The sequence below is a fragment of the Bemisia tabaci genome, chromosome 6 (genome assembly GCF_918797505.1).
Source record: "Bemisia tabaci chromosome 6, PGI_BMITA_v3".
NCBI classification, from domain to species: Eukaryota; Metazoa; Arthropoda; class Insecta; order Hemiptera; family Aleyrodidae; genus Bemisia; species Bemisia tabaci.
The window spans coordinates 33,622,609-33,636,044 of NC_092798.1; the positions used below are offsets into that span (position 1 = coordinate 33,622,609).

The 13,436-nt window shown below is 37.7% G+C and overlaps 1 protein-coding gene across 1 annotated transcript; it reads right to left on the reverse strand.

Moving 5' to 3' along the window:
• Window positions 1–1,198: 1,198 nt before the first annotated feature.
• Window positions 1,199–13,271, reverse strand: LOC109042969 (uncharacterized). The gene is made up of 6 exons (XM_019059961.2): window positions 13,132–13,271; window positions 10,787–10,911; window positions 9,530–9,692; window positions 8,214–8,412; window positions 6,528–6,704; window positions 1,199–5,140 (listed from the first exon to the last, which is right to left on the reverse strand). Exons 2-6 carry the CDS (start codon window positions 10,890–10,892, stop codon window positions 4,547–4,549), a joined length of 1,239 nt encoding a protein of 412 aa, XP_018915506.2. The 5' UTR covers window positions 10,893–10,911; window positions 13,132–13,271; the 3' UTR covers window positions 1,199–4,546.
• Between the last annotated feature and the right edge of the window lie 165 nt (window positions 13,272–13,436).

Genomic DNA, 13,436 nt, shown 5'->3' on the forward strand with positions numbered 1-13,436 from the left:
AGCCAATTTTTTTGAGCAGTGTCATAAAAACTGTGTTTTACTGTTTACATTCAAATCAAATTAATCAAAATTCAAATTAAACAAAAAAAAATTAGTAAAAAATTAGTTAAAATTCTTCCAGGTAGAATCAATTACCTAATCAATTATCAATCAATGCAACCTTGCCAATCAATGTTTCTGAGAGTGTTTTAACTTCTCTACACCCTACCGAGATACAGGTATGTATTCTTTTAAGAGTTTTGGATAGGTTTTTGAGCGGGACTGCTTCAGGATTTGCTTGGGCTGTGAGGGTGAAAACTCATCCCCTCGAAGGAGAGGACTATCCTTTGTGTGGTAACGATTCCTTTTCGTGGAGGGCAATCAATGACGTGGAGTAGATACAAATGTTTATGCGGAGAATAGCATTCCCCAGGAACGGAATTGTGGTTTCCCCAATAATAATAAACACTCTGTGAGAGGAGGGTTTCTTCCCTGCGGAGGAAAGTTTCGTCTCCGGAGAGGAAACTTTCATCTCCGAAAAGGCTTCTTTCATCTCGGTTCCCTGGTAGGAACCTGGGTACCGAGAACAGCCGGTCCATGATTAGGAGAAAAAACATTTCTACCCTAAACACCTCAGTGCGAAGCAGAGAGATATTTACTCTCCTGAGCAACTAGTCGTTGCAAAGGAGAGCAATGTTTTCTCTCCTGAGCAACTAGTTTGTGCTTAGGAAAGGATACATTCCTCTCCTAAGCACCAACTAGTTGCTCGGGTGAGAAAACATTTCTCTCCTCCCTCCCCTCCCCCCACTGTTTCTTTCCTTGTTTCCCTTTTCAGCCCAAAAACCCATGATATTTATGGTATAAAATGGCATGCATGTGTTTTAAGTTACAAACCTGAGATCAGGGGTGCTGTAACTTCCCGATCACGCCATCTCTATCACATGGCTGGTCATGTGAAAAAACAAGAAGTCAGAGAAATTTGAGATGGCCAGCTCATGGAGGCATTCAAATTACGTGTGTTTGACGTAGAATCACCGTTATGCGATCTGTTCACTTGTCAACTGGCACAAGACTTACAATCCTACAGAACTGCAGCATACTTATACGACTTTATGGGCTGCTATGCGGTACGAATATCGGTGGCCAATAATCATAATCATCAAAGAAATTCCCGTATTAAAATATTGATGAAAAGGATATTTGTGATGAAATTGACTGCTTTTTGTAAGAATATAATTTAATAATAAATATTTTTGATCACAGCAACAAACAGGAAGAAAACATCCAGACCAGTAAAGAAAAAAATGTTTGTCTCTTTCTTTACTGACGTCAAATAATAGAATTAATGAAGTAAAACGAGAACAAACGACACAGAGTAAAAAAATAATCAGAGAAAAACCAGGATTCTCAAGATAAGGAGAAATGTGCCAAAAAATCAGGGCATTTAGGAGAGAATCATTCAAGTGCTAATAGATGTACTCATAAATATTTATCAACATGCCCGACAGACATATATTCGCACGTATCCATTTGCTGGTTTTGCAGTTTGGCGAAGACTCTATGCTAAACACTAATGAACGACAGGCTGTGCATATAAAATGAAACATTAAAAAAGTTTGGTAGGGTTTGCAGATTCACAAAGAGTTTAGACAAGTGAAAATCAGAGAGAAAAAATGCAGAGGAACAAGTTATTATCTAAATAAATGAAATTTGGGATTACTCTTTGATGAGGCAGAATTGGCCGAAAAGAAAAAATTCTTCAATATTTTTGAGATAAAACTATAGTTCAACACTATTAAAAACATTTAACTCGATATAGCGATGTTTCAGGAAGAACTTATAAATTATTGAAGAAAATCTAAAGCTGAAAAAGGTAGGTCATACTAAAGGAAAACAACTGACATAAATTAAAATAATTGATTTGGATTATTAATGTGTTGGAGTGAAGAATAGTGTTCTGATTGTTTATGTAAAAAATTTCAATTTTGGAAAATGTCAATACGTTTTCAATATGAATATGAAAAAGGGCAATTTCTTCACATGTGCCGAATCCCATGAAAATATTGCGTACTCTGCGCATATTTAACATAAGACTCATGTTGTTCCCTACTTTTTCAAAGGCAAAACACCATTTGAAAAAAAAATACATGAGTTTCCTAATGACGTGTTTTACGTAGGATCACCGTTAAATTTGCAGGCTTTATGCAACGTCACAGACAAACACAGCAGTAATGGCTTTCAAAATTTTTGAAAAAAAAGGGATGTTTAAACAGACTGATTGTGAGAAGGCTGGGTAAGAACTCATGTATTCCTAGTACAGATAACAATAAAATAATTTTGAAAAGCCAGCCGCTGCTGATGATGGTTCAACATGACTTTAAGAAAAAAATTGAAAAAAAAAAAATCGAATCTCAAAAATTTAAAAAAAGAAAAACACCAGAAAAAAAATTATGAAATTCTATCAAAACAAGAGAAGTTTTTTAAGTAAGTTGCGAGAAAATTTTAGTACGTAAATATAGATTATGCAACTTTAGTAAGTTGCATAAGAGATGACCACCCTCTTCTTGGTGATTATCAACACTCAAGCCACAAACTTTTGACTGTGTTTAGCCAATCCAAAGAGCATCTCAAGCTATTTAAAAAAAAATGTCTCTCATCGGATCTAAAAAAAACTCAACAGACTTAACCTAAGAACTCGTTTCTGTGCCTGGCGCAGTCTCAGAGACAATTCAATGCCAGATTAAACTAATTTTATAAGGATAGAAGCACTGTAGAACACTCAACGGAATGTTCTTCAGTCTTAATTTTCTCGATTATTTCAAAGCAAAAGGCTCAAAGCTAGCAACTCAATCAATCTAGCCTGATGATAATATGTGAGCACTGGCAACTTACACATGATTCAAAGATGGCACACTTTTAAATGATGGATGATATAATTGCGATTTCCTTCAGTCATGGATAATTTTGAGGAAAAGTACTCTCATTGCTAATCCCTTCCCTTCTAGTCGTTAATTAGAACTTGCAGTTAGCGACCATGTAACCATGTGCCATAAAACCGTGACCTCAAGACACGATCACTAATCTTTGGAACTTGATTCACCCCAATCAGGGTTGCACAAGTGAAGTGAGAAATAAGAAAGATTGAAAATTTCTGTGAAGAATGCGGTGAAATTTCACAGGACTGTGAAAAATAAGGAAAACATCGAACACATTTTCAGGACCACCAAAAAGCAAAAATCATTCGACTTTCATTTAATTTCAAAAAAAAATGTTCAATACCTTTCATATTAATCTGAAAGTTCAATGAATTTTTCAGGTGCTGGGTATGCCACATATACTAAAAACAACCAAAAAGCAAAAACCACTTGTGTTTCACTCAGTTACAAAAAAAGTTTTTCAGTATCTTTCAGATTTTTTGGTTATTTCTAGGAATTTTTCACATGAAATTTTAACATTTAATTTTTCATGAAAAATTGCTAAGGTGTCTATTGTCAGAGACGCATCCCTCCTCACGAGAAGCCCAATACATAGATGTCAATCGAAAACATTATTTTGAGGCAGAGTTTAAAAGAATAGTAAATTATGTACATAAGAGTCACTTTCACAGCGCTCTGCGTCACCAAACCAACACAGTACCCAATCCTCCCCATCCTCTCAGGGAGTTGGCACTCCCTTACATATACAGCGCTTGCTTTACATAAAGGAGACGTCCAAAGAGTATCTCACAATCAGCAACTTTCCATGGTGAATAAGTCGAAGAAAAATTATTTCAATGACTGATTTTATTGCTGTTAAGATGAATTTAGACTAATGAGCAATGTCAGTGAACACTACTTTCATTGCTGTCGTGATGAATTCAACCTATGAATGAAATGATTTGACTGGAATTAGCCGAACTGATTTTTATGTAGCCCAATTTTCTCTTGTGATTTATTTTTTAAACAAGAACGAAACTACTTTATGTATATGAACTTTCCACGGATTTATCCCCAATTATGAAAAATATACTCACAAAATTCCAAGGTTACAGTTACTTAGTTCTCTGTTTAGAAAATGAAAAATAAGAAAAAAAGGGACAATTTTTGGCTAAGTTAGGCTGATCCCAATTAAATACGTCCGGATAATCCACTTTCCAGACAAGAAAGTGCCAAGCCCACAAAGCTTACATCAAAAAATACATTAGATTGAAGACCGGCTCAGTTTGACTGCCAAGAATTTAAAGTGATTCACAGAACAGGAAATTATCTAAGTCCGAAAGATAACTTAAAGTAGGAAACAAAAGGGACAGATTGCAAAAAAATTGGAATACGTCTGCATGTTTTATGATGAGGAGAAACATACAATTCAATTGTATTGCGTGAATAGCGGTTCAGCAGAGATGGACCGAATAATCCAAAATTCTGAGATTTTAAAAAATTTTTGCCAATCGTTCAATCATAAAAAAAGGAAACATTATCAAGAATTCTTCAGGACTTTTCGACGCTACTTAAACTTATGGACTTAATGAATTACATCACTGAATTGCAAGCTTAGGTGAAGTCAACTTTACGATTTCCACTAATAATAATCAAGGACTTGGTGCGAAATTAGTTTCTACATTTTCACTGGTATCGACTTCCGTCGAATACTGATCAACATCAGAAATTCCTGACTTGTTATTGACAGCATTTTCCTTTTCATTGATGTTAAATTCAGGATCAGAATGATCAAAAGGGACGTCTGCGTGACTAGAGGCTTCACTATCCAAGATATCAGAAGCATGAGCATCGCTCGGTGCCTGGGAGGATTCAAATAAGTTACCATAGGGCATTGCATCAGGAGTCGGAGCTCTACGCTCAACACCCGACGGCCCTGCAGTGGGTTGACTTCCATGCAGTGCGCCACTAGAAATATCACTAATTTGCTTTTCACCATTACTTGACAAATCTTCGACAACTAAAGTATTAGGGTTACTCAGTACCTGGGAGGATTCGAATAAGTTACCTGAGGGCGTTGTATCGTCAGCTGGAGCTCTACTTCCGACACCTGATGGCCCTGCAGTTGGTTCACCTGCTTGCATTTGTTCGGCTGCTTTTTGAGCTTCTATTCGAGCTAGCCGTCTTTCAAGAGCTAGCTGGCGATTACGTTCCATTCGCTCTCTCTGCTCTTCAGTAATTTCAACCTGAAAGAAGTAAGAGGAAAATAAATTAACACCAATTAATGGAACTGGAGGTGACAAATTAAACAATATTTTCAAAAATGAGTCTTAAAATAGACTTCCACCTACAGATGACAACTTCTAGCAACAAAATTGATTTAGAGCGGTTTTTTGTAGTGTGGTAGAACATAAGGCAACTTGAGACAGGGAATCAAAAGATGAACAGAATACAAGCAGAGACCAGATTGTAACCAAGCATACGGAGCGACATAGGGAAAAAAATTACGTTAGCAGGAACACATTACAAGACAGCACTGTTCTGCCATGCTAAGGAAGAATGCCTCCCAATTTTTTGGAGAATTTCATACTCAATTTAAACCACAGGCTTGGCAAATTTAAAGAAAAAAATATTCATAACTTCCATGAAAAATATTTTTTCAGGAGTAAATTTGACAACACTCGAATGATCACACAGCATTTTCCCTTGGAACAGTAGTGTTGATGTAAGAGTTAAAATGATGTGCACAAGTGCAAAATGATTGTAAATAAACTAAGACACTAAAGTCAAAGCACACAATAGGTCTAATTAGTTTCTGCCTTATTGTTTTTTATTTTCGATAATTTCTTTTGGTTTGACTATGTTTTCAAATTCTAAACTACATACTAAATCTGGCTCATTCATAAACACACTCATCTAAGTACATCGCGAAACTCATGTCACAGTTTTTGTTTCTAAAATAAGGCAGTCAACTTAGTCTCTATATTTTTCACAGCATAATAGCCAATTATAGAGGCATCCTTCAGGCATAAAAAGAAATAATAGGGGGCAAGCCTCAATAACTTTCAGATTCTGAGACGCCGATATATTTTTCAGTCGGCAACTAGCCAGTCATCCAACTTCACTTAACCGCTTTAGGAAGAATTTGGCCAGCAATTCCAGTTTACAGCGACTGCTTTCACAACTTGGTAGGTGACAAGAAAATTTTCAAGAATTCACAAGCAAACTTTCAAAAGTGCGACTTCACCAATTTTTCGGGCCCTTCAGTTTGGCTCGTTGAATTATCAATGTTAAAGCCTGCTTCACTGGCACATTAATTTTTTAACTGCTTAGAGTATCATCTAAATCATGTTTGGGTATAAAGAGACCTAATATCCAAAACACAGTTTATAGAGGGTAAATGTGCTATGTGGGAATGAATTGATCTTTACGAGACAACTATAAAGATAATTGAAGCTGAAATTTTTCGTTTGAGTCAAACTTCAGACTTGTTCAGCCGTTGAATTTTATTCAACTGAATCATGCCATTCTTGAATGGAGAACTTTTACATGTGATCAAAACTGACTTGACCACATGAAAAATAATTGATAAAAATGGAGCAGAAAGTTGATAGCTAAATAACATGTAAGTACCCGGGGTTTTGGTGTAGTGACAGGAACAATAGGTTCAGTAGGCAGCAAGGAGTCAAAGGCATCGCCCAAGGGTTCAGGTTCTGGAGGCGGCGGAGAAGCCGGTTCTTCATCAATGAACTCCTTGGAGATTGGGTTCAAAATATCATCCATTCCTAATCTCATTCTCTTCATATACACCTGAGAACAAAAACAGGCTGATGGTGATTAAAGGTGCATTGAACTAAGGTAACATGTATCTGGTGAAATTGAAAGTTAGAATACTGCTGACTGCTGAGGGCTGACACAATGAATCAGTTGCAAAACTTGTATTGACGTTTATTAGTTTTCATTTGACAGGGTGTCTAGTTTTTTTTTTTTCATTTTAGGAAATCCTGATGAAATCCTGATTTTTCCTGATTTTCTACTGCTAAATCCTGATGTCATAATTTTTCCAAATCCTGATGTCATAATTTTTCCAAATCCTGATATCATAATTTTTCCAAATCCTGATTTTTTATGGAGAAAAGTTAGGCGAATGTTACTTTACAAAATTAGCTCGATAAAAGAATCCGATCAAACGGCCGACTTTTCTCAGATCTTGATTTTACGACCAATTTTCCCTCAAATCCTAAAGAAATCGGGGTTAAATCCTGATTGACCTCTAATCCTGATAGAATCGGGAAAATGGGGAAAATCCTGATGCTAGATACCCTGTTTGATTTCATAGTTTTACTGTGGCTACTAAGAACTTGAGCCTCGGATGTGAAAAAGAGGATTTATGACAAAGAGTTCAGCAGGAAAACCAACTAATTCATTATTTTTCAAAACTAATGTCTCATTTACAGTTTGGGTTTCACAGATGGTTTCTCTTGGTGACACATGACCTCATGACTGTTGTAAACTTTTCCAGAAGCTTTAAAGCGAATTCTTTTTTTGTTAAGTTTTACTTACAAGAGGACAAAAAGGATGATTTTTTGTTACATTTTACTTACAAGAGGACAAAAAGGATAATTTAACTGTTTTCTGAGTCCAACTTTAACATGTCCTGTTTTGAAAGTATCAAAATTCACAACCGCTTGGGAGAAAAGGCAAAGAGATAAGAAATAATATCCATTATCTGCTGGACAGAGACAGGGCTAGCAGAGTTGCCAGCTAGAGAAACTTTTTTATAACATTCATGGTTTCATTTACCTCAAACTTAAACCGAAAACTTGGACTCACAATTTTCAAGTGTATTAAGAAGCAATTATTAATTAATATGAGCTGCGGGCAGCAAATAGTTTTATTTTGACTAGGGTGGTCTTCCAAAACTGCGCTGGGAAACTTGAGATTTCACCTTTCACGAGGTTGCCAGGGAATTTAAAATATGAAACTTCTTGACATTTCGCTAATCGGTTTAGATGAAATTTCCAGACATTTTAGGATACATATGGCATGGTTCTTAAAAGGGCTACTCTTATTATGAACATTTATTTACCTAGATTTGTTGTTTCGTATGTCAAGCCCATTCTAGAAAGATAATTTAAACAAATTTTCACAGTTGCTTTTGTCTTTTTCCCAGATATTATTAGGTATTCCCTGACCTCCAAAAATTCCGTGAATTTTCTCGGTATTCCTTGACTATAGCAATCCTGTTTCCCCTGACTACATTACACTATGAGCTTTTGAGCCTAGACCAGCAATGCTAAAAAAAGGGAGTACTCATACCTCAACTTGACGTTTTGCACCCAGTTTTTCAACTCTGGCTAGCACTTCATCGAAGTTGTAACGAGGGAAAAGCCTATGGGTCCAGTACTCAAGTTTTGTCATCACTCTATTCAGATCTGACAACTCATGTCCTTTGCCTTTCAGCTGAATATCAGCAAAAATCTCTTTCATAGCACACAGGCCTCGCTTGCCTGTCAATCTGGAAAAAATAAACAGTCAAAATAAACCTACAAATAAGTGTGATGCTGGAAAATAGACCATGTTAATCGGAGAGAAACCACGTCACATCAGGATCAAGCCGAAAAAAAGAGGTTTTAACATGTATTCTTCCTTAAGTCTCAAGGTTCAAAATTAAGATCAACACCTAGATCTATTGGTAATTAATCTCTAGGAGGAGAATTTAATGGGTCGTTATTCCAGAATTCTTTCCATGGAAAATAGAATCATAAGGAATATTCAGTATCAATTGTAGTGAAATGGATGCATTCATTTTCTTTACAATGAATTCAATATTACAGGAAACTCTTAAACACTGCAAACGAGAAGTGCCTTTTTTGCATCAAGTGCCTCAATTATTGTTACAAAGCAAGAGAAAATAGAATCAAGCAGAGTTAGCAAATATTATCAGCATCATCACTGAGTTACGTCTTGTCTATATGAAAGCTTTGCATGGATAGCGCTGAAGTTTTAAAAGATCAGTGAAACATTTGGAATGAAAAATAGAGGGATGGATGAGCTATAGAGCTCGTATGTTCATTTTAAGTCCAAAGACAATAATTTTGATGCAAAAAATATGCAAGACCACACTTCCCAGATTTTTCATTGTAATTTTACTGGGATTTAAGTATATCCGTTCTTTTCAAGTTTGGGGTACTAACATTTAGGGAGAATTTCCATCAATACTGTTCAATTAATCTCACTAGCAAGTTATAGGAGGCATTTTTCACGTACCTAAGATTTAATGTTTCCGAACAGAGATATCAAATTTGTAGAAGTCTATTATGTCAGAAATTCTGAATTGAAGCGTTTCAAGTACAGATATTGCGGTGAAGAAATTAAGCGCATTCAAATATTTTGAAGTGTCTGTATGGACCATGTGTAGATAACCTGAGGCGGATCCAGCAATTCGGCAACACCGGATTTCCTCCATTTAAACCTATGCTAAATAATCGATTCTTGTCGGAGCACCTGGCCCCTCCAAGGATCGATACATTTCTATAGGTTTAAATGGAGAAAGACAATGTTGCCAGTTTGCTGGATCCGCCAATGTAAATAACGCATTAAGTCAAAGTAAGGTTGGCTTGGAATAAACTTACGTGTGGTAGTTTAATTTTGGCTGGGGGTTTAGGATGACACGTTTCTTCTTGGGTTCTTTCTTGGTTCCATCCGACTCTCCTGGTGCCATACCATTGGCCGCATCCTGGTTGTCACTATCGCCTTCATTTGGATTTCCATCATTATCGCTTCCAACATTGGCACCTACGATTGCAAGAAACAGGAAATAAATCAAATCTGATCCTTCAATGGTACAATATACTAGGCCACTAAATTAAAAACCCAATGATCTCAGGGCCTTAATTTTAATACCCATTCCTTAATTTTCACTGGATAGTAGATTTCCCTGGTCCCTATTTCCCTAGAAAATTTTCGATTTTCGATAAGCTCCAGCATTAACAGGTCTAAAAAACTCATAGAGTCGTAATGAAAATGGGAGAGCTGGCGCCATATTCTGGTCGACAAGTTCCAAGCCTAGTGTGAGCAGAGCCTCTGCGACTTATTCGTTGCATTTGTCAAAATGGCCATGTAGAATGCGTAGTAATTCCTGTCCTCTTTGTTTCCATCAGATGGCCAGATCCTCATGTATCAAAAACAATTAATTAGGTACCAAAAATCTCAGAATTTGGGACCTGGAAAATCCTTAACAGTGGAGTCAGCTCTCCCATTTACATAGGGACTCTATGTACTCTGGGAGAAATCTGAAATCAAATGCCAAGTTCCAAGACCCTTCACAGGTTAGAAATGTACCTATTTAGACAGATGTTAAATGCACTATCATTACAGGTGACTCTTGAATTCTGCATACTTTCACAGTAGTTGCATCTAAGAGTTGACTTGTTTCACTAAATTGAACAGAACAGGATCTCTGAGAGTAAAGAGGAAAATACTTAAATCCTGTCAAATTCTCAAATTCAAAACATAACTGCACAGACACACTTCTCAGTTTCGGACATGGTAGCCTTCCGCAAATACTTCATTTTTTTAAAATGGAAAACTATTTTGGGTCATACCTTCCATGGAAACATCCTTGGGTTCTATTTACTCTGTTTGATGAATGTTTTAAGAGTTCGAAGCGATAATGCATGTTGATTCTCCTCCGTGAAGAAACGCTAATGACATAGATTTTGAAACACCGCAAATGAGATAAACATTTCTTCAATTTTGCCATTGAAATTGCTCTCTTATTCTTTGTCAAGATTGCTAAGCTTCCCTATTCTTTCAGGTTAGGAACACCACAATGTACAACTTTACCGCAAAAAATAACTAAAAAAAAGAAATAGAAGTTGATAGCTCACCCTCTCCGCCTCCTAAAATCAAGTCCAGATCATCAACTGGATCTGGCTCGTCGACTGCATCTGGCTCATCAACGTCCATTTCTTCTTCCGATTCAAGATTCATCATAGCTTTGGTTGAAAGATACCTAAATAAACAAGAAAAAAGTCTTTACTACCTACTAACTGAAGGTGAAATACACCAAAGCAGAAAGGTAATGTTCTGCACATTGCAGCTCAAGCACTTACAGCCTTGAATGAATGAAGTACCTGGATAAATGACATTTCTCCAATATTAAGCTCATAACTGTAAAATACTGATGGACCTTCCAAATCAAAATGGATTAAGACTAACATTGCGAAGGATTTCAATCAGTCAATTTAAAGTTAGGTTTCCTGTGAAATAATTTCAGTTCATGTTAGGTACACACTCATCTCAGTACGTAAAACCAGAAGCAAGTCTTGATCTTTTCTGAACCTGCCCAAAGACATTAAACTAAGCAGGTAGATGGTGCATTTCCTTATCTTGCCACACTGGTGCTCCGTGATCCTTCTCCCTGCAACTTTAGGATGTGTGAGAGGACTTTCTGTTGAATGATGCTGTGTGCCTATCATCCAAACTACTTTCCCCAGTTAAAACACAAAAAACAAGCGACCAAACCATCACCTGACCAATATAGAATTGGGGGATTTTATGGATCATGGACATTCAGATAGAGAGGATAAAAGGTTCAAAAGGAGGTTAGGATGCAACAAAATGTGATGCGGTACTTAATAAAGCTATTTAACTTTCGATGCCATCTTTCGTACTTAGGCAATGATGCTTCGGACAGGCTTGGGCTTATTCAAAACTTACCTGCTCTGTGAAAAAATCAGACTGATAATGTCCTTTCACTCCAACCATGAAACAAAACAGCCTGGCAGATACTGCCCCATCATATCAATGTAACGTACTTATCATTTAGGTATCTAAGTGAAACCTGATGGCAACTAGGACCTACTTCTTCGTGACCCTCAGACAGTACTTGAACTGGTGGCGAAGCAGCCGTTTTCAAATTTGGTTGTGCCTTGGAAATGTGAATTGGCCTCATACGTAAGATGAGGCTACAGCAAAGCGAACTGTTTAGCTATGCTGTATGCAACACACTCGTTGGATCTTTTGTTCCTTGATGTTGCATAGAAATAAACACATCTTTATTCGCCACCTCCTTCAGAATTTCCATCATGTTTTTTTATCGGGGTTGGAGCAAGTATTAAACCATCGTTATAAACTGAACTACTGAGATGGTGAGCAGAGATCATTGACGTGTAATACAATCTAGACCGCGCATTGGGCCCGACTTTAGGCGGGGAAGGTAAGACAGCTAGGGGGGTAAAGACGCGCCTTCAGCCTAGTTGAAACCGCCGGATATACGAGCTAAGTGTACCCGTATCAGGCAACGGCACTGATAGGACTGGCATTTCCATTGTCTCAGTACGTATTGCCGGTACACTTACTGGGTGTTGCTGGGTTGCCTATCGTCTCGCCTGAAGGGACTCTAGTTTTGCCGAAATTTCCTAATGCGCGGTCTAGATTGTATTATACGTCAATGGCAGAGATGTGAATGGAGAGGGTTTACAAAGATGCTAATTAGTGTCGAGAAGGGCAGTGATGACTAGGCCAATGCCAGTGAAGTGAACTGTGAGGAAAACTAATAGGCACTGCATAACACTCGTAGCACGGTGCCCAGCACAACATTCTAGAAAAGATTAAGAACCCCGGGTAGAGTCCACGCCACCATAATTCTAACAGGCTAGGATGGCGGTTCAAGATCAGTTGGCAATAATTAGAGGAATCAAGAGAGCCTATCTTAAACCTCACTGTAAGGGATGTAGATTTGCTTCAAGTGGACCCCAGCTCTATATCTGGTGGGAGATAGGTACGACATGAACATGAAACTTGTTCACAGGGTCCGTCACTGCCATCCAGCAACTCTTTCGGCAGACAAGGCAAAACTACGGGCGATTCAATCCTGTCAGCAAAGACGCGACTATTTCTAGCAGAAATCCTGGAGCGATGACACACTGGAATGAGAAGATGGTTTGAGAGAGGACTAGAAATCAGGAGAGGTAAGCACAACGGCGTGTGAATCTCCGAAAGATGATGCTTCCAGAGTTGCTGTCATTGACTGAAACTTGGGTTACACATTGCACCAATTGCATTAGCTGACAGTCGAGAGTGCAACAGAATAAGAATCAGATCTTCTATTAGATTGTAGAGTTCATCGACACACAAAAACTCAAGTTGAAGAGCCCATGTGCTCGGAAAACTTAGTCCCCGAGAGCACACAGACTTCGAGAGGAAAGAATCTACTGAGACAATAACTTACCAGTGTCAGTTAGTTATAATTTCTCGAAATAGTCGTATCTTGCTTCGATTACAGTATTCACTGGATCTATCAGCGCGAACTTGTGTAATTACACTAAATTTAAATTGCTACCGTCAAGATAAGACAAACATTCACACGCGTTAGCACTAATGCACATGAAAATGCAAATGGCGTCGCCGAGCAGTCTCAACAGGTTGCGGCTTGAACAAGGCATTTCCCGCCATTTCGAGTCGTATTCGCGTTCCCATTGGCTGTCGTAGTTGTCCTTTGTTATGAATACCCGCATCTTTGAAACCATTTCCGCC